The following is a 27,532-nucleotide window of genomic DNA, read 5'->3' on the forward strand; positions in this document are numbered from 1 at the left end:
CAAAAACCCATGTGGGTGCCAGCTCGAGTTCCAGCTGCCGCATTCCCTACCCAGCCCCCGTTGATGTGCCTAAGAAAGCAGCGGCAAATGGTGTGCAGCAAAAAACTGAATGCCTCAGACCCTGCCACCCACGTGGGAAACGCAGATAGAGTTCCAGGCTCCTGGTTTTGGCTTGATCCAACCTTGGCCATTGCAACCATCTGAGAGTGAACCAGCAGATGGAAAGATTTCCCTGTCCATAATGTGGCCTTTAAAATCAATAATTTCTTAGAAAAAAAAAAAAAGGACACACTATTGCAGTAGTATAAGCCACAGCCTGCATGTAGGGGAGACGACACCCAAACCAGACACTGATGAAAGGACCAAGAATTTCAAGTCTCTACTTTCCCTCTCCCTACCCAATCAGAAATGTCCCATCTTGACATAAAGTTGCTATGGTACAGGATGTCTAAATACGCATAGTAAGTGGAAGGGCCATCTTCACCTGGACAGACATCAACCCTGCAGAGAGATGGCTCAAGTCAGCCCCGTGGTTCTACAAACTAAGCTGCTGTCTAGAACACCAACTTTCCACCTCACTGCACTGGCTCAAGTCCTGGCCACTGCGCTTCTGGTCCAGCTCGCTGCTAATGTGCTGCAGAAAGCAACGGAGGATGCCCCAAGGACTTGGAGCCCTGCCACCTACATGGAAGGACTGGGTGGAGCTCTGGACTCTAGGTTTTTGTCCAGACCAGCCCCTCGACTATTGAGGTCATCCGGGGATGGCAGGAAGATCTCTTTTTCTATGTATGCTTTCTCTTTTATAAGCAGAATGTTGGCACCTTCTTTCCCAAACCATAGGCACTGGCCCAAGTCTCTAAGCTCCTCTTCCCTTGGGAAGATGGGGAAGCGACCTGGGGCCACCTGATTTCTCTTCTTTTAGGTGGGACTAAGTAAGCCTTTCCTAGACCCCTGCCCAACTGAGCCTCCACAATCCAAGTGTCTTTGCACACACCACCTTTAATGTTCTTTTTCTGCTCTTTTCTCATTGTCTAACTATCCTGCAGAAAGCACACCAGGAATTTGGGAAGGTAGTGGGGACTTCCGTATCTGGATCTGGACCTAGAAATCAAGACAAAGCCAAAGCGCATCCCAACTCTACCCGCCACCATCTTGCTCTGCCTTCCAACCGTATCCCTCCTAGTTCCCACGGCAACGGGCGGGGAGCCCAAGCCTGGGCACTGGACCGTTCGGGCCCCGCCCCAGCCCCAGCCCCGAGCGCGTGGCGGGCGGCTGGAGCCCCGCACGAGCCCTGAGGAGGCCGGTTACCAAGGAAACACGAGGACGCCAGGCAGCCGCCTCCCCCCGCCTCCACCCCTGGAAAGGCCGGCGGCCTCCGCGGGAAGCAGCTTAGGGGCAGGAGCAGGGAGAGGGGCCAGTCGAGGGAGGGTTGAAGCGAGAGGAGGAAGAGGACGCAAGGACGGCCCCCTGGCGATTGATGGGCAACTCGGCTCTGGACCAGCCGGCGCGCCCCACCCCTCGACACCATTAGCCCCAGGCAGGGGAGAAGGGCGGACCCAACAGGTAACGGCCCGCTACGCTGGTCCTCCTTGCCGAGTCCCCGAGAGGTAGGGGGCGTGGGGAGAGGGGCAGCCTTGCCTTTCGGCTTTCGAGATGCTGGAGGGAAATCGATCCTCTTTGCTTGCCTGCGGGCTACCGCAGCCGTTCAACGGGGCGGGTGTGGGGTCCTTGGCGCCCCCGCATCGCCCGCAACTACAGATCTTCGCGCAGCCTCGGCGCTGCAGGTCCAGAAAAGGCACACGCGGCTGTGCCCCCACCCCCCAAGAATGAACGCGTTGAGTCTCTAACCTCTTCTCCCTAATGGGTTTCGAAGGTCGGTGCCCAAAACAAATCCGTCCTCCTCCCACATCTGCGCCTCCTGAAGCCAAGGTGGTTTTCACTCTGGTCCGCGCCCCCAATCCATTCACCTGTCCACAGTACTAGGGGTGCTGGAAAACCAGATGTCAACTGGATATTTTTAAGGCTGAGATGGAAACAGTTCCCGTCCTCCTTGTCATTGCACATTCATTAATTGTGGAAAAGGTTGAAAACAAGATTGCCCAGAGCCTCTCCCTAGAACCCAGTTGTGAGAAGGAGTGGGGGAGGGGGAAGATTGATAAATCTAATGGACACTCAGTCATTTAGATTTGGTTCCGGGAGAATCTTGAGCTTAAAGAAGAGACTAAATTCACTTTTTCCCTTCTTACGCCATGAATGAAGATACTCACTCTAATGAATATTTCTTAAGATTTATTTATTTATTATAAATATTTTATTTATTTTTATTGGAAAGTCAGATATACAGAGAGGAGGAGAGATGGAGAGGAAGATCTTCAGTCCGCTAATTCACTCCCCAAATGGTCGCAAAGGCCGAAGCCAGGAGCCAGGAGTGTCTTCCAGATCTCCCACATGGGGTTCAGGGTCCCAAGACTTTGGACCATCCTTGGTTGCTTTCCCAGGTCACAAGCAGGGAGCTGGATGGAAAGCAAGGCCGCTTGGATTAGAATCAGCACCCGTATGGGACCCCAGTATGCGTAAGGCGAGAACTTTAGCTGCTAGGCTACCATGCTGGACCCAAGACTTATTTATTTTTATTGCAGCAGCAGAGATATGGAGAGATGGAGAAAGATGTCTTCCATCCCAATGGCTCATTCCCCAAATGGCCACAACAGCCAGAGCTGGGCTGAACTGAAGCCAGGAGCTTCTTCCATGTATCCCACATAGGTACAGGGTCCCGAGGACTTGAGCCATCCTTTGTTGCTTTCCCAGTCCATCATAAGGGAGCTGGATGCAAACAGAGCAGGTGGGACACGAAGCAGCACCCACATGGGATGCTGGCGTCCACTGGCTACTCCACCACGTGGACCTAGTGCTTCTGATCCGAGGATGTTGTAAGAACACGGCGGACCTGCTGTTGTTGAGGGGCTCCTTTCAGATCCGTTCTCTGGCAAGTGTGAAGGAGGAGCTGCAAATGGAACATGCTGCAGGAGGATTTCTTTCTTAAAGAGAACTGAAAGAAATAGATTCTACAGTCACATTCTTTTCTCCTTATTCAGGGCAATCAGTTTGAATTTGCCGGAGATTTACACCAGACAGGGATGTGCATGTCACAGAGTTCTTAGAATATTCCTCATTGAAATTTCACAGATGTGTAGAATTTTGAGGTCCAGAAGAATCATTTGCTCTCGCTTCCTGCCAACCAGACTCCCTACTCCCAGCCCCCCCAGAGCCTCTCCTCCCCTCTCCCCTACCTCCTTAATATGGTTTCTTACCACCCCTTTTAAGTCACAAATTTGGCACAAGAGCTCTTCACCAGAGACTTAAAACAGGCATGTGCATGACCTGGAGTGCCTTGTAAATTGAGAAGCAATTCAAGGGTGAGTAATAGGGAAAGACCTCTAAATTCTACTCTGGAAATAATGCAGCTAGCTTATGTTTTCTTCTCTATTCTTTGTCTTCCCACCAGTCTGCACTGATAGAAAAAAAACAAAAAAAACAAAACAAAAAGACCTCTTGGTTCCCATTGGCTGTCTGGTGGAGTAGTCCCACAAAGCTGAGATCCAGGAAGTAAGGGTTATCTCGGGTGGATATGTTTTCCACATGCTTTTTTCTGTTTCTTGTCCATCCTGGCCAACTCTTCAAACTTGAAGGTCAAATGAACATGGAGATTTGGCTAGCCTTAGGTAACCTTCCATCTCCTTGGTTTGAAGCGAAGAGTCTGCTTCCTTGATGTCTGCAGGATTTGTTTCATTTCAAAGTCTTGATGTACTTAAATAAGAAATGATCTGTGGACCACGACACACCTAAACATTTATTTCGTAGTCAAATACGGCACCAGGGAAGGTTTATGGGAGGAAAGAGATCACCTGCAGGCAATTTTTAAGCCCGTTATTTGGTAGGTGATTGTGAAGTCAGAGGCAGCCAGGCAAGCCAGGCAAGCCAGGCAAGCCATGCAAATGTTGGTGTTGCCTACCTAGTTAGATGAAGTCATTTCATGCCTCTTGACTTTGGAAGCAACCTTAAAGCAGCACTGTACCAAAGGCAGGATAGATCAGCTACAATGTATCATCCAAGCAGACCTGGGGACGGACCCCTTCCGGGACAATTCCCACCATCCCTATATTCTCATTCTGACTCCACTTGCCTTGCTTCTCCTCCTAAAGGAGTAGCAGGGGCTACTTGTGAATACCACTATTTTCTAAAAAGTAATTCTATTAGTAAATAATAATATATAGTAAGTAACTCTAATAATCCCTGCTAAGCAGGTGAAAGTTCACATGAAAAGTGAGCTGTAAAAGTACAGTCACAGAAATGATGCCTTCAGGGGGTTCAGAAACAAACTGTGGGTTTTGCATAGTGACTGTGGAACTACATTTTGGGTTGTCGGCTCACACTCCGACTCTCAAATGGCAGCTTTCCAGTATAGAAACCTGAGGGACCTGCAAACACAGGGTTTCCAGCCGTTCAGAGCTGGGCATTGAACCTCATGGGATGGCAGCACTGCCTAGCTGGTTATGGGGTCACCAAGAGTCAGGTGCAAACTCATGGTCCCTGACCCACACACCTGGATGGAGCACGGGAAAGTGCCGGAGGCTAGCAACTGCAGTGCAGCCTAGGTTGCTCTAACCCTGCGGTGTCTCCTAGGACTAGCTCAGGGGGTCAGGGTGGGAGCTTTGACAACTACCCCCACGGGGCCCAGCAGCTCTCTTGTAACAGTGTGAGCTTTAGTGTTTTGATCATTGGATTAGGGCACACCTGTCAGGGCCATGCCTGCTAAAGCCTCAGAGCCTGTTGCCTGGCACTTCATTTCCCGTTTCCAAAGCCTCCCTCCTGCCAGTCTGCCTGCAGCCTTGCCTCTCCATGCTGAAACACGCCTCTCCCTCAAGCCTCCCCGTGAACCTGCACTTGCCTGATTTGCCTCTGACCTTTCCGGTTTCTGGTCAGGCTCCTGTGAGTTGCCTGTCCTGAAGTTTTGGGGAGCTTCACTTTGTCCACGGAAAAGGGACAGGCAAAAGAAGCTTATCTGGAAGACAAAAAAAGTTGGAAATTGTGCATGAAAGGGATCTTGGAAGTATTCATGAAAAAAAAAATGTTTGTGAAGAAATACAATGACGTGTGGATTTCAATTTTTTTTTTGCATGATAATAAGCCTACCTTTTGATTCCATTTCTCCACAAACTTTCTGAAAAACCCTGGTAGCTTCACCCTGCACCCTCTCTCTCCTCTGGACTCACTCTGCCTTCAACTTGTCATCAAGGTGCCAGCAAGGCCCGCACCTTCGCCTTCTTGGACAGGCTCCAGAACCGCTAGATGATCAGTTTCCAGACCCCAGACACTTTAAACTCATCCCCCGCCCACGCACCCGCAGCAATCTGCCCACAGCCTGCCCTGACCCAACAGCTAAACTCTCAGGCAGCCCCTTGCTTCCCTCCCTGACCCCATCCAGGAATTACCACGTCCTGGGGGCTTTCTCCCCTGTGAGTTTCCAATCGTGCTTAAGTGTGGGCACTGGTATAAGATGCTCCAGGATCAAATCCCAGTGCTTCCAGAATCTAGCGCTGCAGCGTTAGGCAAGTCACCGAACTTGTTGTGCCTCAGTTTCCTCTCCTGCCAAAATGAGAGCTAGTCTTTGCCTCTTAGCCTTGGGAAAACCGAATGAGTTAATACATGGAAATATTTAGAAAGGTGGCCTTCTCAGGGGCTTGGTTAATGACTGCCACAATTCCCTCTCTCCCCGCGCTCCTACCCCTACCACCAGCCCTTTTGCCCACTAAACCTAGCAGGACCTTCTGAAACCACATGGGATCATTACTCACCCCCCATTTCAATGACTCCATAGGACCCTTCCATTCATGATTGTTCAAGGCGCCACATCGGCTGGCCCCTGTCCACTCTGCCGCCCTGCTGGGACTGGTCCCCATCTCTACTCCAGCTGCCCTGCGTCCCCTTCCTCATCTGCCTCAGCCCTCATGTCCCTTGCCTGGCTCAGTCCTTACCAAAATCCCATATCATGCCCTAGGGAAAACCTCCCAGGGACCCTCCAGCCCAGGCCACACCCTCCCTGACGGTGTCTTAAAGCACCCTTGGCAATTAGCATTCATTTGTCCAAGGGTAGTTTTCCACCCTGGATTCCAGATAGCACCGAAGCAGAGATCACACATGTCCGACTGGGTGCCCACACTGCAGGTGCCTATATGGAGCCTGAGTGGGACTGGGGGTCGGGCAAGTGGGGGAGATGAAGTAATTGTTGCACCAACAAATTTCAGTGAACGTCTAGCTTTGGTCATGGAGAACTCAGTCAGGCTCTCAGATTTCCTCATCTTGCCGTGCTATAGAACTACACCAGAGTCAGGGGCTGTAACCGTGGGAGAAACTGGGACAGCTTCTTTGAAGCCAGTGGGTGAAGGTGGCCCAGCAACGAGATGCCTGACAGGACACTACCACCACCACAAAGCCCCTTCCACCTGCCAGGCACGTGTGTGCCTTTCCAATAGTGGAGAGTAGATTAGTAAGCACCTACCGGTGATACATCCAACTATGGCAAAGCAGCAGAGTGACACCGCCAGCTCATGTACTTCTCTCCTGCCTGCAGGTCAGGATTAAGAATCATGTTGCATGAAGCAAGGGACCGGAAGAAGTTCGTCAGTGATGTTCAGTATCTACGGGACATGCAGCACAAGGTGGACTCCGAATATCAGGTAACCGCGGGGGCAAGAACTCTGTCACCTTCGCCTGTCACATGTGGGCGACAGAGCACAGTGCCCATGTGCCATGAGCAGCCATGGCTTTTTCCAAGATCCCAAACCCGCCACTGGCGGGCTGGGTGACCCTGGAAAGCCAGTTCCCCTTTCTGATTGTGTTTGCTCATCTGTACAAAGGGCCTGGTGCTCAGCTCATGGCAGCAAGGGACCCTGGGATCTAAACATGGCAACCCAACTTCCACGCAATATATATGTATATAAAGGGGCTAAGTGCACAGCCCAGGTGTTCATAAAATGGCATGCCCTCATGTTGTCAGCTTGCTAGAAGGAAGAAGGTTAGCACTTCTCACAGAAGGCCAACCCTAGCTCTCCATAGCTACAGTGTTTGCAGGCAAAACCAGAACAGACTTGGAGCAGCGTCATGCAATTCCCTGGGTTGGGGCAGTGGAGGGACAAACTTACCAGGCTAGGTTGTAGGGTTCTAGGAACAGTTAGAAAGCAGGGCTCATCCTGCTGGCTGAGGTCAGATTGGCTAAGCATGGCATAGCACTCCCTCCCCCAGGAAAGCAGGATCCAGTTTTTCTCCTCCTTCGCAATTCCGCATCTAACAGAAACCTCCAGGTCACCAAGGAAACCAGACCTGGCTTCCTCACCTGCCTTCACCCATGCAGTCTGGCACATCCTGAAAACTGGACGTGGTGCCAGTAGTTGGCCCACACATGTGGCCAACCACTTCCTAAGAAATTCTAGAATTGGAGAATTTTGGTAAAGACAAATAATATAAACATCATCACCAGTCACCCCAGGAATCCTGCCGCCTTGTGGAATGGCACAGGTGCACACCTGCTTCCTGGTTTCTGCTGAAGGAAGTCACGCAGCCTCAGGGCCTGATCACTTGTGATCTCTCAGTCGGCCTCTCCACACAGCCTTTTCATTCGGCCAGTCCTACGGAATGCCCACTTTGTGCCGAGCAAGGGCCTTCCCAAAGTTCATCTTTTAGGATGGAGAAAAACACAACATAGCCACATAAACTAATGCCCGAGGGAGCTTCTGCTACTGACCGCTACAGCGAGGAAGACAGTGGACTTAATGTTTCCTGAGACCGGCCTTCGGGAAGGCTTCTTCGAAGAGGCAACATTTGGCCTTGGACGTGAGTCAGCAAGTCCACCAGAGCATCCCAAGCAGAAGAGGAGCAAGTGAACCAGTCCAGAGTACTGGAGGCCTCCAGAGGAGGCCAGAGCGGCTGGGTCACAATCACCAAGGTCAAGGGCAGAGCTGGAGGAGGCAGGAGAGGTGGGTGTGATCGATCCTGCTGGGTCTCCCAGCACAAAGCTGGGTGTTTGGGATTGTAGTCTTAGCACAACAAGAATTCATAAGCAGGGGAATAGTAGGATCTATTTTACATTTACATATTGCTTTGAGAAGGAGAGTTACCTCCAAATGACTGAAATGGCCGACTGAGTTGAGCCAAAGTTGGGAGCCATAAACCCCCTTCCAGGTTTTCCATGTCGGCAGCAGAGTCCAAGTATTTGAACCAGCACTGGAGGAGACAGGAGCCTGAGCTGGACATCAAGCCCAGGGACTCCCCTAAGGAGACTCAGGTGTCTTAACTGGCTTGGTGTCTGCTAGGCTAACTGCCTGCCCTTCACTGTTACAGGATCACTCTTGATGCTGTGTGTGGAAGGGATTGGGAGGGCCAAGAACAAAAAGCAGAAAGCAGTAAGGAAACTGATAGACATCTAGGCAACAGAAAGAGAATGGTGCCTTGGACCAGGGAGGTAGGAGTGGTGGGGGCGAGAAGTGGCCCAGCCCAGGAAAGAGAAACGGAGCTGGCATCTAGGTGATGGATGGAGTGGGAGTGAGGGAAAAAGAAGAGTGAAGGCTGACTCACTCCAGCACACTTACCTGTCCATCACCTCCCTCTGCTACCATCACTATTTTAAATCTTTCCAGGCTTTTGCAACTTCCAACTCCCACCCGTACTTCCAGCAAAGTGCTTGTTACACGCACACATGAAAGAAAACAAAGGTCCCCAAGTCAGCAGGTGGACACCCTCTCAAACTGCTCCCCCGTGCTGCGTACCACATCCCCACTGCCCTCCAGTCTCTCTCTTTCTGCCCGTGCCCAGTGGAGGTCATGGCCAGGTTCCTTGGCTCTTCAGCCCCTCCTACCAAGGCCTCTTGTCTGTATTTTTGACACTTCACTTCTTAGTGGCTGCTGAGTCTGGAAACTCCAGATCCTTCTCACAGCAAGAACAAAAGATCAAAGCTTTCCTTGGACCCTAGAGCCTTTGCTAGCCACAGCCCTGGCTCCTTCCTGTCTTATCCGAGATGCCCCCACAGAGTCAGTTCCGTTTCCTGCCCTCCCGTCCTCTTAACTCACTGAGCCTGGCTGTCCCCTCCCTGCTCCGCCCATGAAGGGGTACTCCCTAAGGTGTGTAGGCAAGCTCCAGGAACACCCTTCAATCATCAGTTTCTGGAGCTCCCCCTCCCACCTGCCGCTATTCCTGCTACTTCTGCAAGCATCATGCCTGCGACTTTCTGACCTCACACGCTCCCGCCTTTCCCCCTTCTTGCTCATTCTTCTGCGTTTTCTTTTCCACGTCTTGTTCCTCTCCCTGCCTCTCCCACATTAATTTCCCCAGGACCCCAGCTTCAGCCTGATTCTCTCTAGTTCACAGGGTTCCCTGTGACGCTCGATCCCACGCCACACACTGGTGGTTTGAATCCCCGTGACTGCAATCCCGAGTCTCCCTGAAATGTCAGCATCATCCGTGTGTCTGTTCGGTGAACAGTTCCGGGGAGGGGGCTGTCACATGTGCATCTCAGACCCAGCATGTCTACGGTTTTCTTCCACGCATCCTCCTTCAACCTTGGCCTTCCCTGGCTGACCCCCACATAGATTTTTTTTTTAAGTGATTGTTATAATTTACGCCTCCTAAGATCAGCTTGTTTCAGTAAGCTCCCCAAATTTGTAGACATTGTCGTTGTCCAGTTTTAGAATGGCTCCATCACCCTGATACCAGGTTACACTTGGGCCTCTTGCTCAGAGTTTACGAAGTTGCACTGCAGGTAGACTGTGTGACTGCCCTCTCAGGTCACAGCTCCTGATGGGGCAGGGGCTGGTCACTCATGAAACCCATGTGACCTAACTTGACCCACAGTAACTACTTCAGGGGGAACACTGATGGTGTTTTAGTATTTTTTCTAAAAAGTTACTTAGTTTTGAAGGCAGATTGTATACACACACACACACACAGAAAAAGAGAGGAGAGAGAGAGAGGGGAGAGAGAGAGAGGAGAGAGCTTCCATCCACTGCTTCACTCCCCAAAGGCTTGGTCTGGGACATGCAAGAGCCAGGAGCTTCATCTGGGTCTCACACTTGGGATGGCAGGGACCAGATACTTGGGCCATCTGCCACTGCTTCCAGCGACATTAGCAGGGAGCCAGATTAGATGTGGAGCAGCCAGGACCCCGGCTGACAGTCTGATAGGAGATGCCAGCATCACAGTGGCAGGCAAGCGTCAATAATAATAATAATAATTATTATTATTTTATTATTTAATCTCTTCCTTTTCTTGTGCCAGAGATGGTTCATAATAATGGTTTAAGGATCTATTTCTTGGTGTTACTGGTCCCTCTGTAACTTGGCACACAGAGTCTGTGTGTATTTAAATACTTTGGATTGTGCTGGGGTTTTGAATGAGTACCCACAAAGACTTGTGCATTGGAAGCTTGGGCCCGAAGTCAAGAGGGAGGACCCTGCAAGGTGAGACCTACTGTGAAGTTCTGAAGTGACCAGGGGCTCTGCTTTCTGACTTCCTTCTTAGCCACATGAACCCTTCCTTTCACACATGCACCTGCTGTGATGCCATTTGCCATGGGGTCCTTATAAGAGCCAAGTTGATGGAGTACTATGTCCTAAACTGCCTAAACCTCTTTACTTTATAAAATGCTCAACCTCCGTTATTTCGTTACAGTAACTAACTAACATACTTGGGTAACAATAAGGGTAGCCTGGGTCATCAATGGGCTTGGGAATTCCAGTTTGCACTCCCAGCACTAACCTGCTGGAGTCACTAGAAATCTCCCCATTTCAGGCAGTGGTAACCAGTTTGGACTCTGCAGTCAAAAGCAAGTCCTTGCCACACATTCCTTCCTGTGCTTGACTTGCCTTTAATGAGCTGGCTCAAATTGAAGACCTTTGGAACCTCCTGGGCAAGCTATTCTTGCTACATCCTAAAATATTCTCAGGATTGGTATGCAACCAGATTAGCAGTGCCTTTACAGGTCTGTACAGCAAGAAAGGAGAAACCTACCCTGGGTTATTTTGATACTGTTCCTTTCAGGAGCTGGGTGGGACCCTTCTGAGATGGTAAGAAGAAATAAACATCTATTTGGCATATTACATGCTATTTCAGAGTCTGGTAATGAGTATATAATTATATGGCATCTCAGCATTTGGCCCTAGTGTTTTAAGGGTGTTCATGCTGCCTTTTTTTTTTTTTTTTTTTTTTTTTTTTTTTTTTTTTTTTTGTCAAATGTGCTTACCCCACTGGAAGCAGAATTTACCGTTAATGCCCATTGGAAAGCTGGGAGGAAAGCTTGTATTTGGCGCTTCAGAACAATTTTCTATAATCTATCAAATGTGTTCCAATTGATCTGATTTCATGTCACTTAGTCATCTTGAATCTTTTGAGTGCACATCAAACAGCTAAACAGGATGATAGAAAGTTGTCTGGGAACACGACAGGTGACTTTATACCAGGTGGCAAGGGATTTGGTGGGCCGTCCACTCAGCCTCCTTTCCCACGCAGGTCGGGAGGGGATTCTCTGCCCAGCTCACCCCTAAGGAGGATTGGGGCCAACCCATCAGCTTGAGGGCAGCATGGTTCCAAGCTCTTTCTATGCCTTTGTTTTCCTAACCTCTTGGAGCTAATGACCCTTAACAATGTCACCAACAATGACTAAAACACCATAGCTGGACATTTGACACAGTGGTCATGCCGGCCCTGGGGATACCCACACCCCATATCTGAGTCCCCAGGCCTGCTCTCTGTTCTGCTCATGCGTACCTTGGGATGTGACGGGTGATGGCTTGAGAAGATGGGCCCCCATCACCCACCGGGAGACCTGGATCGTTGTTCTGGTCTCCTGGGTCTGACCTGGCTCAGCCTTGGCTGTTTGGGGCCATTTAGGGAGTAAACCAGTGAACCAGAGCTCTCTCACTGCCTTTCTCTCTCTATTTTGAGGAAATTAAATAAAAATGTTAGTAAAACTATCTTTAACTGTTATAAAAGATTAAAAACACAGAAGTATCATAATTTAAAAAAAAAACTATGTATGCTAGCTATTGACACACACATACACACATATCTAAAAAAAACAAGTGAAGGCAATGGCTATGTAGATTTCTCCCATTGTGGACAGAATCAGAGATCCAGTGACCTTGACAGCACCTGGTGGATTGAGGCCTCGGGTGGGGCAGTGGGGAGAGCTCATGTGGAGCCAGGAAGAGGAGCCAAGGGTGCAGACAGAACACACAAGACACAACAGGGACCCCAAGGTGCCATGCTTTGCCAGCGGCTGGATGCGTCTCACAGGATGTCTCTCACGTGTTTGCAGTAAGTGTCCATCCCGACATGTTAACAAGGTTGGAAACCTGACCCCTCACTGGTTCATAGCAGTGGAGGCCCCAGGCAGGGGTGGTGGTGGTTATGATTGGCCTGAGGTCACCAGAGTGGAGCCCCCAGACTGACTTTTGGTGCTGCCTTTTGTAACCAAAGAAGGCAGGCCAGAGGACCTAGAGGACACACACACACACACACCCCTCCATGTTGCCTAGGGACTCTGCCAAGCCGGAAGTCGCCACCAGATGCAGCCCCTTGACCTTGGACCAGAACCTTGAACTGAAGTTGAGACCTTTCTTCTATAACTCTCCCAGCGGACCACAGCTTGCTACCAACCACCAAAGCCCGACTGATAGGGCAGTACCACTGTGGGCACGAGCAGGCCCAGTGCACAGTGTGACCCCCGATGATCACGCGACGCTGCGCCCCTGTGAGCAGTGGGCCAGGAGGATGGACGCTCCCCTGCCTGTGGGCAGGACCAGAAGCCCAGGCCTGGCCAGAGAGAGTCTCTCTCTTCCTTAGCCAGAGAGAAATGAGAACCCCTGTAGGCCAACAGCCTGACCCATGGCAGAGTCCAGCCACACCAACCACTCGCAGCAGCCGTCCAACAACCCCAGTGATGGCCAGGCACCCAGTCTCTCCCACAGGAGAGTGGGCAGGGTCGGCTGTCCAGGGTCCTGACCGGACCACCTGCTCTGTGACTCACAGACCTGGACCAAAGGGATCTTCCAAGTCCTGAGTGGCGAGCTACTGGCAGGGATGAGCCATGAGTTCGGGGCAGGAACACGTAGAAGCATCACAGTCCTGGTTGCAAACATGGAGGATTCTGCGGGGTGAGACCGGGCTTCTCACTGACTCTGGGCCTGCATGCCCAGGCCTGGCGGTGGCCTCACGTGTCCAGCAAAGCTGGAAAAGAGGAGTGTGCGCTCTGCGGGCCGGGGCAAGAGGGACCAGACCACAGTTCATTCTCTCAATCTTACAAACCAAACAACCCCTCTCCCTTTCGCTGGCAGTCATGCACTTGGCTGGAGATAATGTTCACCAGCCGATTCTGTTCATCCGGCAAAGTCGTCCGCCTTGGTCCTGCGTGCCTGCCTGCGCATTCCGAGGTCCTTCAAACAGTGGGAAATGGATTCCGAAGATAAGCTTATTTTATTAAGAAAAGAAGAAATGAAGTCCATGCATAAAAGGGGTCATCTAGAAATCCATGAAAGCTGGGTATTAAGAAAAGAGTATGCCTTTGTACCAACTTGCACAAACTTATTGAAGTGCCCTCGCCTCTAATTTAACTCTTTCAAGTTCTCCAGCGGCCTGTTTAGGTTTATTCATTATTTGGTAGGGGATTTTTGTTTTGTTTCCTTGTTTAATTGGTTACAGTTACTGTCTAGTATTCTTTGGGTTTTCTTGTATAAATTATTAAAACAAACACCGCCCTGTATTTATTACAGTGACTTATTATCTGTGTGGCAGAGTGCCTTTTTTTTTTTTTTTGAATCTTAACTGTGGGAAAGGAAGAATACAGAACAGTCATTTGGGAGTGTTCTCCATGTGTAAGCAGGCAGGTGAAGGAAACGCCGGGCGCACCTGCTGCAGGTGGCCAGCTGGCTGCTGTGGACAGGCCCCAGGGCCAGGGCTTCACCTGCAGCTCAGCCTTGTAATGTTGTGTTTGTATCGGGTTGTTTCTATTCTTACCCTAGCAGTGTAACCTGAGGCCAGAACTCAGGTGGAGTCCTACTCCCTTGTGGGAGAAGATGTGTTTTTCCAACAGGGAACACTCAGTGGGGAAGGGGGCTTTCCTTCATTCCACATGGCCCCCCGGGGAGGAAGGGGGAGATGGTAGGCCTGCTTTAGAAAGAAACAGCACTGTTTTGTGACACTGGATCCTTTTTGGTCCTGGCGGGGCTGCGGTGAATTGGGTCGTGGCTCTCTAAAGCGAGGAAAGATTCCAAGAGGCTTTACTCTGACAGTTAAAATGTTCTGTTGAGGGGTAGGTAATGTGGTGCTCCTGCAGTCAGGAGCGGCTGGTCCCAGACCCGGCTCCCTTGTGCTTGCCATTCGGCCTCCTGCTCATGTGTGTGGGAGGCAGCAGATGCAGGGCCAAGAACCTGGGTTCCAGCCACCTGTGTGGGGAACCTGGATGGAGTTTGTGCTCCTAGTTTTGACTGTGTTTAAAAGTAATGAGCACATGTCAATGCCTGAGTTCAAGTCCTGGCTCTGCTTCCAACTCCAGCTTCCTGCTTATGGGCACCGTGGGGGCAATGGTGATGATTCAAGTACTTGGGTCCCTACTGCCCACCCAGGAGACCCGGATGGAGTTGTGGGAACCAAGCTTCTGCCTGGCTTGGCCTGGCTTTGTGTGCATTTGAGGGGCGAATTGGTGGATGGAAGTTCTTTGTCTCTGCACCTCCTTCTGTGTCTGTTTGACATTCAATGAAAGTAAATAAAGCTTTTAAATAGGAAACAGTAGTTGAAATCCCTGTGGCACACTGTATCATTGGGCTGGTTTGGTCCTAGTCCGGAGGAGGAATGTGCCAGTACCTGTACTTTTGTTAAGAAAAAAGGGAACATTTACTGTTTTTTAAATTATTTTGTATTTAGGGATTAATATATTTCTTCAAAGTAGCAATGTAGTTTCACTTACACGAATTGCTGGATGCGGAGGGTCCATGGGGAAGCAGCTCTTAGGGTTCCACCTGAGTAGCAAAGAAAACATATTCACACACAAAACCCACTAATTTCGGCAGGAAAACGATGCAGTCCACACCATGTGTCTTAAGTTAACAAGCAATACCCCTAGCTGTACAGTCCCCCTCACCCCGTAAGTTTTCTGAAACTTCAGATAGTGCCAGACACAAGACATATATGACTAGGTTAGAGATGGTGAAGGGTTAACAATCATTAACTAATACTAAAATAGAAAAATGATGCATCTATCATGTCCTAAAATGGCCACAACACTGTGCATGTGCTCTGGGCCATCCCTTAAGTACATCAACACAAGGCCGGGGATTACAATTGCTAACCCAGACTAACGTGCCCGTGGGGTACATGACAGGGCCACGCTGCCAGCAGGGAGGACTCCACAGGCAGCACTTTCAGAGCAGGATGGTGCCCTAGAGAACCGGACAGCTTGAAGCTTATGCCTCTGAATGATTTCTGGAACCTTCCATGGTCCAGGCCAAGGGTGACCGTAGATGGCTGAGGAGAAAGGACTGTGTGCTATGTTGCTTCCCTGGGGTTTGATGGAGCCTAAATGCAGCAAGGGAAAGGCAGAGTGAGGCCTTGAGAGGAGGGCATTGCAGGGCTAGGGAGCAGCATGTGCTAGAGCTCCGACCGTGAGCAACCTGACCCTGCAGTCAGAGCCTCACCCCAAGGGCTGGGGTAGAGCCGGGAGGTAAGAGGCAGATCCGCGAAGAGGGGATGAGACCAGAGAAGAGACGTTAGTAAGATGTTTAGGTATCACCTTCCTTGAAAAAGCACTGTTTGGGTAAAGTATTTATTTTTATTTTTTATTAGTTGTTTTAAAATTCAATTCCATAGGCCCTGGGATTTCCCTCACCCCGCTCTAAATTCTCTCTCCCCACCCACTGATTTCCCCTGTATTGTTACACTAGTATATTTTTCATAAGCAATCATAAGTCCATCAATCTGCTATTTAAATGTATTCTGACATTGCAGGTAGAGACAATGGCAGACAGTCCAGCATCCTATTGTCAAGATATATTTAACAGTCTCATGGGGAGTATATCTTTGATTTGGAAGTAGAGATGCATACTACGTTGTATCTTCACTTCTAGATTTGATAGTCTCTATAAACCAGTTACTATATGTTCCCTTGGTGAAAAACCATAAAACAAAACAGGAATATAGTTTTAAAAAATTACAATTGCCATGAAGTTAAAACACATGCTACTGAATGACCAATGTGTCGCTGAATTGGGTGAAGTTTTGACCAAGAAAAATAAAGGCCTTTTGGTATATTTGTTGTTGGAATTTATTGAAGTTGTGCTTAATAGTTGTGGCCTGGCATTTGGGTAAAGGGGGACAGCATCTCACCTGATTCCTGTACTCGGTCACAGGTGTCTAAAGAACACTTGGAGACGGGCTCCATTCCTATCACGCCTCTCACGATTGGACCTAAACAGAGAATGACCAAATCTGATCGCATAGCCCTAAGATGAATAAATGCTTCGTGTCCCGCAGGCCTGTTTAAGACGACAGGAATTCCGAAGAGACCCAAATGACAAGAAGCAATATCAGTATTGGGAGCAGGAGGCAAGTTTTGAGAGATCCCGGTTTTCAAGCACGTCATCTTCCAAACAGGTATGGGGGAGAACTCTGAAAGATTCTCTCCTGTTGCCATATGTGCATGTGTGTGTGTGCGCAAGTGTGTTTGTGTGTGTGCAAAACGCCAACCCAAAAAGGAAATGTTACAAAAGCAAGAGGCAGGGGCAAGTTGGACCGGGAGCCCCCATGGGGGATTCTGCCCCTGCTGCTCGGGGGTGTGGGGTTGGCTTCCCACTGGATGAGGCCTTGCTCTGCTTTCCTGTAGGTGATGGGTCTGATGAGGAAAGTCCATGTGACCCATTCCTGATTGGAGATGTTATAACTGTGGTTTTCAGAGTCAGGGCACTGGGTCTTCCCAAGCATGGTGCCTTAGTGTGATTCATGGTCCTTTCCCCTGCAGATAGGAAAGGAAAGGAGTAAAATACATCAACAGTCACATCGCCTAATAACCAGCGACCATTTAGGTACCTCTCTCCAGGGTGGTAGCAAACTGTGAGAGCAGTGGTGGTGCACCCAGAGCCACGTGATGGCAAAAACAGCCATCATGGTTACCGTTACTGAAGTGCTTACAAGCCAGGCCCCCGCAAAGAGCACTTTAGGCATGTTGGCTTATTTAAGTCTTGCGTGTGTGTCCACAGGTAACTGTTCACATACGTGTGTGAATATATATACAGGTACCCAAAAAGCATGTGGAATTCTGAGCTTCTTTTGGTGTAAAATGTTTTGAAATCCATGCATGGCGTTTTGGTCATATGCATTTTTCACGAACTTCTTGAAGACCCTTTGTATAAATGTATTTCAGTCGTCTTTCACCAAAATTAATTTCTGGTTTCATTCCACTATCCATAGATTTTGCCTCTCTTTCCTTTAAAAAAAAAATTCTTTCAGATGATAGCCAAAGGCTTACTGGTGTGCAGAAACTTCATGAAGTACCCCCTATGTGTGTATGTGTGTACACCCTATTTCATATGAGAAAATTGGATCATAAAGCAGGCAACTCCCCCCAGGAGGTCATGGCCAGTGTGTGGCAGAACCGGGGATTCCTTTGCAAGCAGTCTGACCCGGGAGAAGGCACTCCGCCCTCCAACCAGTCGATCGTATTTCATGTTTAAGATCTTATCTGTCTAAGAATTTTACTTATCCCAAGTAAAAGCTAAACACCACAAGCTGTATCCAACCCTGTTTGTGAGCATGGCAAATTGATTTGAGATGAGTAATATGCCTTTTATGAATTCTTATTTAATATTTTATGCCCAGAATAGACACTAGAGGAGCATCTCTCTCTCTCTCTCTCTCTCTCTCTCTCTCTCTCTCTCTCTCTCTTTCTCTCTCTCTTTCTCTTTCTCTTTCTCTCTCTCTCTCTCTGGAGAGCATGGAATTTCTTCTTCAATCTGGGATGTTCACGCTGTGGTTATTCAATATTTAAAGGACACTTTTAAAACACTGATGATTGATGTTTATGGATGTAGCTGTATCCCTGGGAGAGATATAGATCCCTATTAAGGGTTATAAAACCACATGATAAAATATTCTACCAAGAGTCTGAAGGTGAAAGAGACCATTTCACAAATATTGACAGCAAGGACTAGACAGCATGCCTGCGCTGGTTAAATTTAGGGAGTAAGATTAATCCAAGAATTAAATCTAGTTTGGCTAGAACAACATGTCTTCCAGCATTAAGATAAATCCTTACTTTTTTATGTTAACACTTTGAAACAAAAATCAAGGACAGATCTAAAGCACTATAATAAAATAGAAACTGCAGTGGCATATAGCAATCTTCCTAGGTTGGAATGACTACACCGACTGGCAGCTGGGCTCTGCTGCCTTCAAACAGGGTGTGGGCATGGCCGCTCTGAATGGTGACCTCACGCACCAGAGGTGTTAGCAGGGACAGGCTCCCTGGGCTGACGCCAACAGCTTTCTCCTTCCTGCTCTAACAGGTAGTCTTTTCTCAAGAGCATCATTGCAGAACCACTCAGATCCCTTCCAGTGACATGATTGTGCCTATCAAAGTAACTCTGGGATACAGGCTCTGCAGACCTGGGTGATCATGAATTTCATTTTTTCAACTTGTAAGCTTATTATTCACGTAGACTTGACACGGTAGAAAGACAAAACTACGCAGTCCAATGTGTCAAACCGACACCTTGTGCTACGCCTCAGTGCCTCATGTCACTTTTTTTTTTTTTAAGAAAATAGTGACCCCAAGGGCTTTGATTGCTCAAGACCTTCAGGGCCCCCTGTCTTCTCTCTCGAGAAGGAGAGAGACAGTCAGCTCTGCTTTGCTGCCCACATGCACAGATATGCTTGGGAGGATGTTGGCAGACATGCCTTTAGGCACAAAAGCAGAGGAAGGGCAGGGTAAGAGGTGATGCCACCGAATGCCACGCCTTCAGGAGCTCGCTGGGCCCTGCGCTCACGGTGGTCACAGTGTTCATGTCGCCCGGCTCAGCCCTCTGGCTTTTGCTTGGTATGAACGAAGCCAGGTCCTTTCATCCTGGGAACCACATTTCTATTGAAATCACCTCATGCTTCAGCCTCTAGAATCTGGGCCTGCTCTGCCACATCTCAGATGCAGAGTGCATGTGAAACTCTGAAGTCTCCTGCCATGGTGCCCCCAGTGCCAGGGAGGGCCTGAGCCAGCCCCTCAACGACTGGTCACAGAGCAGAGCTATCTGAAAGTGGTCCCAGAGGAGAACCAGGCCAGGCAGATGTGGGTTCCAAGAGTTCCTCACATTGAACATCACACGGAGTGCTGGAGCTGCTAAGGACCCTGGGTCCGTCAGAAAGAGCAGGAGAGAGAATCAATGCTATGAGAGGGAGTAAGCTTGCCCGGCGACCTCCTCCCCGGGCAAATGTCCTTCCAGAGGTTTCTGTGGCTGGACACTTCTAGCAGGCTGGCGGGGGCTGAGCCGCTGCAGGAGGTGAAGAATACAGCCTGCCACTCCCTGCTGTCACCATGGGGTGGGTAACACTGATACTGCAGTGTTCCTTATTTGGTTCCTAGACCTCACTCAGACCATTCTGATGAGTCTTGGACAAGCAAGGGACTGACCATCAAATAATGGTTCCTGTGTGACAGCCACCCTCCCATTGCCACACTCCTACAACATGAGTAGGAACCCAAATGTGCAGTTACTTAACCTGACGGCCACTTCATTATCACACTGTGTCCTTGCTGTGACCCAGGGCTGCAAACGCAGGCATGCAGATGAGGTGTTTAATCTAAACCCAAGGTGGAGTGCTGCCTAAGGGGCCTGTACCCAGGCATTCTGCTAGGTGGTATCTCCCAGGAACATGGACATTTGTGGCCTGACATAATGGAAAACATTGATTGAGATCTGGAATGGCCCGTTAGTGTTGAATGAACTCAGGCTTTTAGAACCGTTTGCTTCTAAGCACTTTTCAATGTCCCCTCAGGGAGATGTCATTGTCACACTCATCCCTCGAGAAGCAGGGGCCTGCAGGCCTGTGCTGGTTAGATGGTATCCAGCTACACTCATGCAGGATGCTTCTCTGGAGAGAGCCGGGTTATCAGGTTTCTAGAACTGCATTTCAAACAGCTGATTATTTTGTTTATTTGAGAGCCGGGCAGGAGCTCCAGCCCACTGGGTTTTACTCCCCAGGGCTCACGCCAAGGCCAGAAGCCAGGACCTTTGGCCCTGGGGCCCACGGACTTGAGCCCCCTGGGGCCCACGGACTTGAGCCGTCAGTGCTGCCTCACAAGTACGCCTTAGCAGGGGGCTGGGTCATGAGCAAAGGAGCTGGAACTTGCCAGAACTTGAACCAGGCACTCTGTTATGGAATGCAGGTATGCCAAGTGGTGGCTTAAACCCTGAGCCAAACACCAGCCTCTAGGAGATGTTCTTTCTTAAAGATGTCTTTTTCTTTTTCTTTTTGAAAGGCAGAGTTAGAGAGAGGGAGGGAGAGAGAAACAGGGAGGGAGAGTACAGCTCTTCTATCTAATGGTTCACCCCCCAAATGGCTGCAACGGCTGGAGCCGGGACGGGCAGAGAAGCAGGAACCAAGAGCTTTCTCTGGTTCTCCCACATGGGTGCAGGGGCCCAAGCACTTGTACCATCCTCTGCTACTTTCCCAGGAGCATTGGCAGGGAGCTGGACTGGAAGTGGAGCCGCCAGGACTTAAACACACACCTATATAGGTTGCGAGCGCAAGTGGAAGCTTACCCCACTGTGCTACAGCCGTGACCCCTAGGGCATATATTCTTTTGCTCAGCCCCTTCCTGGGCCACATTTCTAAGAGCCAGTCCAGTGTAGCGAGTTCATTTCAGCCCCCTTTCAGGGTTATAGACAACCTTGTGACCTGTTTCATCAGGTCAGTGTTTCACATGGAAGCAGCAGCTTCTCAGAATCTCCTGGAAGCTGAGTGACTGAGCCAACCCGAAGGCTCAGCAGTGTCTCCATGGAAGGAGAAAGCCATGTCCATCCTGCCCAGGCGCCCAGGGCCAGCTGCTGGCCTCACGGAGCCCACTGAGTACACAGGACACCAGGATGGTCTGTCCCCTCACACGTTCCATAGAAGAGACAGAGGAACCATGAGTTCCCCCAGAGAAGATGACAAAAAAATTTAAGATTTATTTTTAAATTTTTTATTGGAAAGGCAGGTCAGTCTTACGGAGAAAAGAGAAAAATCTTCTATCTGCTGGTTCATATCCCTAGTGGCTACAATGGCCAGAGCTAAGCTGATCCGAAGCCAGGAGCCAGGAGCTTCTTCCAGGTCTCCCACGCAGGCACAGGATCCCAAGGTTTTGGGTGATTCTCTGCTGCTTTCCCAGGCCACAAATAGGGAGCTAGATGGGAAGTGGGGCATCCAGGACTTGAACCAGCACCCATATGATATCCCAGTGCTTGCAAGAGGTGGATTTAGTCATTGAGCCATCACACTGGACCCAAAACAAACTTTTTAAGCTGTGGGGCAGCAAGATTCCATGGAACCAGGTGCCCAGCCCCTGGTTTCAACTGTGTGTGGGATCCTGGCCGGAAGGGGCATCACATCGTGTTCCCTTGTGGAGAGAGAAGGAGCCAACAGCTCCCAACTCTCCCAGAACTGTGGCGGTTCTGCTAATAGGGATGGGACTGGCAGGCTACATGTTTGGGTTGTGGCTCACCTGGGCTGTCATAAACCTGACAGGAGGAGGCGTGGGCAGTTCACCTGACAACCAAGAAGGCCATGGCGAAGCCCCAGGCCAGGCTCACAATGGTGTCGCCAGAACCTCTGGCCAGTAACGGGAGCTTCGGGAGCCCAGCTCTGGCCCAGCATCACAGCGTCAATCGTCTTGAATCCACACCGTGAGAATCCACACCGACTTTTGAGGGAGTACAGCAAACACATGGAAGCTCCTCAAGTCACCTGCCGTGGCTCCTGAAGGCAGAGTGTCCCCCCACTCCCCGCCACACTTGGCTGCTGAACTTGACCTTCATGTGAATCAAAGTTAGTTTGAAAATCTGATTCCTTGTGGCATTAGCCACATTTCACGTGCCCAGTAGCTGCCTGGGGTCAATGACTGCCATCCTGGGTCATCAGATAAGAGAACGTTCCCATCACAGCCAAGTGTTCTGAGGGCCACTACTGCTCATGATCACAGTCAAGTGCAAATACTGACAGAGGCAGGCACCCCTGTGTCTGAAGGGATTTTGCTTCTCAGACATGGACTGGGCACCATCCATGACCCAGGGCTCAGCCCAAGGTGGCTGTTTGCCAGCAGCCGCTGTCCCATGACTCAGTTCAGCCCGTCCGTTGTGTGTTCCTCTCTCACCTGGGTGGATCTGCATGACTCCTTTCATTATGCAAGTATTCATCCCCTCCCGTCTGTGGAACGTGGGCCTCTCCTCTTTCAAGCGGCTCCTGGGGATCTGCCGTCCATTCATTCGTCAGTGTCCCCTCAGTTTTATCCCAGCCAACACCCTGAGCAATGCCCTGAAGGCCCCGGCTCAGGGTTCAGGGTTCAGGACCTGCCACCAGCAATCCTCTGACTTCTGCCAGCCCGTTGCTGGCTCCCGTGGGGGTGGGGCCTTCCTGCCCAGGCCTGGGCGAGGTGCGGCACGTCTCCCATGCACATACACCCCACACACCTGCTGCCAACGGACCCCACCCCGGGGAAGGCAGCGAGCCGCCTGCAGCACCCGGCTCAGTCTCTGTCATCATCACCACCCTCCTGCCTCCACGCAGATTCCATCCCCCCGAGGTGCACCTGTGTGCGCCTGGCATCCGGGGCCGTGGTGGGCATCACGTGGGTAAGCGTGGCTCTGTGGTAACTCCCGTGGACTGTTCTGTCCATTCCCATCCTGGCTCTGCTTGTCGTGGTCTATTCCAACAGCGTGTCAGATTCAAGGTCCTGGGGCCCAGCTGCCTCTCTCTCTTTCGCTCTCTCAACTATTGTCCCCCAGCACCCTCTTTGAGGGCCCTGACAGTCTGAGATCTTGTAGTAGCTGTTAATCTCACGCAGCCTTCTAAGCTGCTGATTGAAGCGCGATCCTTCTAGATGCCAGCTGGGCCATGCCCCTCCCCTTCCTTGCAGATGCCTTGGTAGTTTCCACTGACTTTGGGGTCAGGATGCCTCAAGCTAAGCATGGCTGACCAGCCTCTCCTGGGAGCCAGGTCCTTCCTCTGCATGCCCAGAAGCTCTTCCGGGCTCACGTTCACCACTGGGGCCGCTTCTGGTCTGCCTCTCTTCCTCCCATCCTCCCTCGCTCCTCAGGCGGGGAAGAGCGGGTGGTTGTGTTGGTGGTCATGTTTCCAAGGGCCTGCATATGACAAGTGCTCACAGCTTGTTCAATCACTGGCTGACAGATGACTAGAGTGGTTCTAGACAGTGTGCACCTATGGAAAGCCATAACCTCATGGCCACCCTGCAGCTCTGGGGAGATGAGAAGACAGGGTTGCCTCTGGTGGAATGGTTGAGAAGAGGGGTTGGATGAAGCTATCTGATGTCCCGAACATTGCGAACCCCCGAACTGGTGGTGACCAGTCAACCAGCCAGCCAGAAACGGGAGAAGGGTGGGACTGCAGCCCTCTGTGGGTGGACGAGGCTCAAAACAGCCCAAGTCCAGTGTCAACTCCCTCCTCCGGTGCGACCGAGGTTGCCACAGTGGGCGGACGTGCCAGCCAGCCCAGCACTGGAATAGGAGGCTGCTTTGATAATCGGAAGACACTTCATTGTAACGCAGGTGCGCGGGCCCTCCAGTGGGCAAACCAGGGCGCAAGGGCCCCTGCCAGCATTCCTGGAACAGGCTAGCCGTGGCCACCTCTTGGGCCAAGCCAGCAGTGCGTCCTTTCTCCTGCGTTTCTGTGCTGAGTTCCAGCAGGTAACTTGAAAATAGGCCATGGCATGAAAGTGGGGTTGCTGTCAGCTTCAATTGCAACTGCTTCCCAGAAGGTTCCCAGGGCCTTTCCCAGGAGATGAGCCAGCCAGCCTCCTTTTGCCCCAGCGTGCTTCTGCCACGTGGCCAGGTTCATACAAATACCAGTTTTCACCCCAGCTCAGTGAAACTGCCGGGCCGAGGATGGGTGGCTCCTGACCCCAAAAGCTCCTGGTGCTGATTGGATTTAATAGCTCAAAAAGTGGCCCAAGAGGAAATTATTATTAATACAATTCCCTTTTTCCTTTCCATGTAATGCTGTGGCTGTCCCTTGACTACACTTTTTTAAAATTCCCTGCTTGCAAAAAAAAAAAAAAAAAAAAAAAAAAAAAAAAGTCCCGTTAATGTCTGAAGCCAAAACTTGTTAAAAACGAATTAAAATTCAGCTACCAAATTTCAGATATTGCCAATGACGAGCTAATATTTAGGTGCCTGCTTGCAGTCCATCCTGAAGCTGTTAGTGTGTTCTTATGTTGCTTCTATTTCATTAAGAAATCACAATACAATGATTTGTCAAATCAAGATTAAATTTTAAAGGGAAAGTACAGTAGAAACAAAAGCTTATAAACCTTTTTTGCACACGATGCTATGGTAGGAGCCGTGGGGATACAGTCACGGATAAGTCCTGCCCTGCCCCCTGGGCAGTTTGTGTATGTTGGTAAACTAATGAACAGATCTGCCAGTTCAGGCAAGATCCGATGAGGAGATGGATGATAAAAAGACAAGCGGATCGGAGGGGCATATAGTGTGACGTGGACAGAGAGGGTCACCGCCTGGGACACCCACATGCCACAGTGCAGTGCCTGGTTTGAGGTCTGGCTCCTCTGCTCCTGATTCAGCTCCCTGTCGATTCTCACCCTAGGAGGCAGCAAAGGATGGCACACTTGGGTCCCGGCCACCCAACAGGGAGACCTGGATGACATGCACATTTCTGGCTTGGGTTTGGTCCAACCCTGACTGCTGCAGGCACCCAGGGAATGAACCAATGCATAGAAAGTTTCTCTCTGTAAGAACTTCTCTCTTTTTTCTCTCTGCATTTCAAATTTGAAAAATGAAAATTATTTTTAAAGACAAGGGGAACCTTGGGAAAGCCTCCTAGAGAGTGCACATGATAAGTGGGATCCTACAGTCATGGGGAGTGGGAAGAATGAGGACATTGCTGGCGAGGAGGGGGCCACAGCGAGGGAGGGACTGGCTCCTCTGCAACGTGTGAGCTTCCGTGCAGGCCAGCAAGCCCACCTCCCCCTCCTTGCCTAAGGGAGCCTGGCTCTGCCCTTAAGATGCTTCTGCCAGCCTATCCTCCAGGGAGCACAGTCCAGGGCCCCTGCCTCGGGCCCAGATCCTTCCAGCTCCTCAGGCTGTCTGGAAAGCCACTGTCCTCAAGCCCTGTGATGCCTTGCACCCTCTATGTCCTTCCTTGTCTCCTGCTGCCGTCCCACTTTCAGGGGAGCCCTTCTGGCAGGTGTCTGGCTTTCCATCCATACCAGGTCCTAATCTCAGCTACCATCCTTGACAACCTTAGCCACACCCTGGCTGCTCAGCTCCTGCTGTGCCACTGAGTGCCCTCATCCATTGCCCTCAGCGACCCAGGACTGCCATGGCACCCAAGAGGACTCCATCTTAGGCTCAGTCCTTACCCTGTGACCACTCCCCTCTGGGAGCCTCCCCTCTGTTGATGCCTCACTGGGCCCTGTGCCTGCCCCTCTGTGTTGGACGCATCGCTGCTGAGCAGCCTTAGAGGGCCTAGATGCGTGCTTGACCTTCTCAGCTATTCCGCCTCCTCCTACAGTTCTTTGTTCACCCTGGCTTGGTAAATTCCCACCTGTCCACATCCAGACCACTAGTTACCCTCCGGAGAGAAATTACCCAACTTTGAAAGATGGCGCCACTGTGTCCCCACAGCCACCGACTTCCTGAAAGTCCGCCACGTGACACAGCTTCTCCAATCAGCTCTTGCTTTTCCACATCTTCAGTCCCTCCTCTCCTGCAGTCCCACACTGTAGTGGTCCTCGGACAGAAGCTTCTTTGGCTTCCTCTCTGGCCCCTTCAGTCCCCCACCGCCTCGCACCCCCAGGCCTGGGTTGTCCTCTGAGCACCCTGTGCTAGGAGCCTGTGGCAGTGCTCCTAGCACCACGAAGAAGAGAGACACAGCCCTTCTTTTCCCCACGTCCCCAATCTCGCCCATCCCTTTCAGCGAGTCCTGGGAAGAGTTGTTTGCTCACCCCAACTCCACTTCCTCACCTCCCCCTCCCTGCCTAGCCCACTCCAGTCTGGCTCGCGCACCTGCCGATCCACAGGGCAGCAGCTCTCTGCTGGGGAATGTCCATGCATCCGAACGCGGGGGGTTCCATGCAGCCCTTTCTACCCGCTAGGTATCAGCGTTGCTTCTGACACCTCCGCATTTCCCGGGCATATCACGTTCGATGATCCGATGCTAGCGTGTCTCCTTCTCCTTTTAAAATTTTTAAAAAATGATGTATTTATTATTTATTTGAGAGGCTGACTGATAAAGGGAGGGAGAAGGAGACTGAGAAAACACATCATTTGGGTCACTCCTCAGCTGTCCAAAATGGTCTCTAACTAGGGCCAAAACCCAGGCACTGAGAATGGGGCCAAGTCCCCCACGCAGGTGGCAGGAACCAGGCACTGGGCCATCCCTGCAGCCTCCCAGGACCCACAGCAGCAGGTCCTCCCATGACTCACAGCAGCAGGAAGCTGCAGTCAGGAGCTGCAGCCCGTGCCGGCGTCGTGTCGGGTGCGCCCAAGTGGCTTGACAGCATACTAATCCTTAGGCCAAAGTCCTGCCTGATCATGAAGGCTTTATCTTCTTCTTTTTCTCACTTCTCATCCTTTTCTACCTAGATTCCAAATCAGAAACATCTTGTGTCTTCATTCTCTTCTTACTGTATACCTGAGGGTCTTACCTCACTTTGGGGTACAGACCTCTTTGGTCACATGGTACCTTCTCTCGATCTTTTTTTTTTTTTTTTTTTTTAGAATAAAATTTCAAATGTATAAAATAACACAAGATTTCAAAGGAAACCACTTTTCTTAGAATAGTCACCCCGGAATATTTTTAGAAATTTGTGAGTCAATTACATGTGTGCTTCTTTGTTAACATGTTAAAAGCAAGGAATGGGTGTAAATGGTACTTGGAGGCAGCCGAACCAAGTCCAGTGAGATGTAAAAATATCTGCGATTTCTATTGGTGACGAAAATCACGGGTCTGTAAATACTAACATGGTTTCGCAGTCCAAGATGAAAAGTATGCTTAGATTTTGGGTAGAGCTTCATGAACAACAGCAACAACAAAAAGATGTGATGTTTTCCCCATCCAAGTTCATGGCCTACCCCCAGGAACCCCAGTGTATACATCCTCCTTAAGTTACCTCATAGACTTGTTAACTGCTAAAGTAAAGCTGTCAGCAGCCCGCGATTCTTAAATCGACACTTCCAATCCAAATCTCGCTTTTCATCTACAGATCTGAGTATCC

At 50.4% G+C, this 27,532-nt stretch overlaps 1 protein-coding gene across 6 annotated transcripts in view; it reads left to right on the plus strand.

Moving 5' to 3' along the window:
• Positions 1–1,235: 1,235 nt before the first annotated feature.
• Positions 1,236–27,532, plus strand: part of MARCHF10 (membrane associated ring-CH-type finger 10) — an 84,626-nt gene continuing 58,329 nt past the window's right edge. For 2 of the 6 annotated variants that reach the window (XM_058676254.1, XM_058676255.1), the window contains exons 1-3: positions 1,248–1,563; positions 6,632–6,737; positions 16,573–16,692. In XM_058676254.1, coding sequence (XP_058532237.1) covers positions 6,648–6,737; positions 16,573–16,692 — 210 coding nt within the window. In that variant the 5' untranslated portion in view covers positions 1,248–1,563; positions 6,632–6,647. Of the gene's footprint in view, positions 1,564–3,260; positions 3,417–6,631; positions 6,738–16,572; positions 16,693–23,846; positions 23,985–27,532 lie in introns of those variants that run through there. The other 4 variants (XM_058676251.1, XM_058676253.1, XM_058676252.1 and 1 more) reach the window with 4 other exon arrangements.

Source organism: Ochotona princeps, chromosome 17 (assembly GCF_030435755.1).
Source record: "Ochotona princeps isolate mOchPri1 chromosome 17, mOchPri1.hap1, whole genome shotgun sequence".
In the NCBI taxonomy this organism is placed as follows: domain Eukaryota; kingdom Metazoa; phylum Chordata; class Mammalia; order Lagomorpha; family Ochotonidae; genus Ochotona; species Ochotona princeps.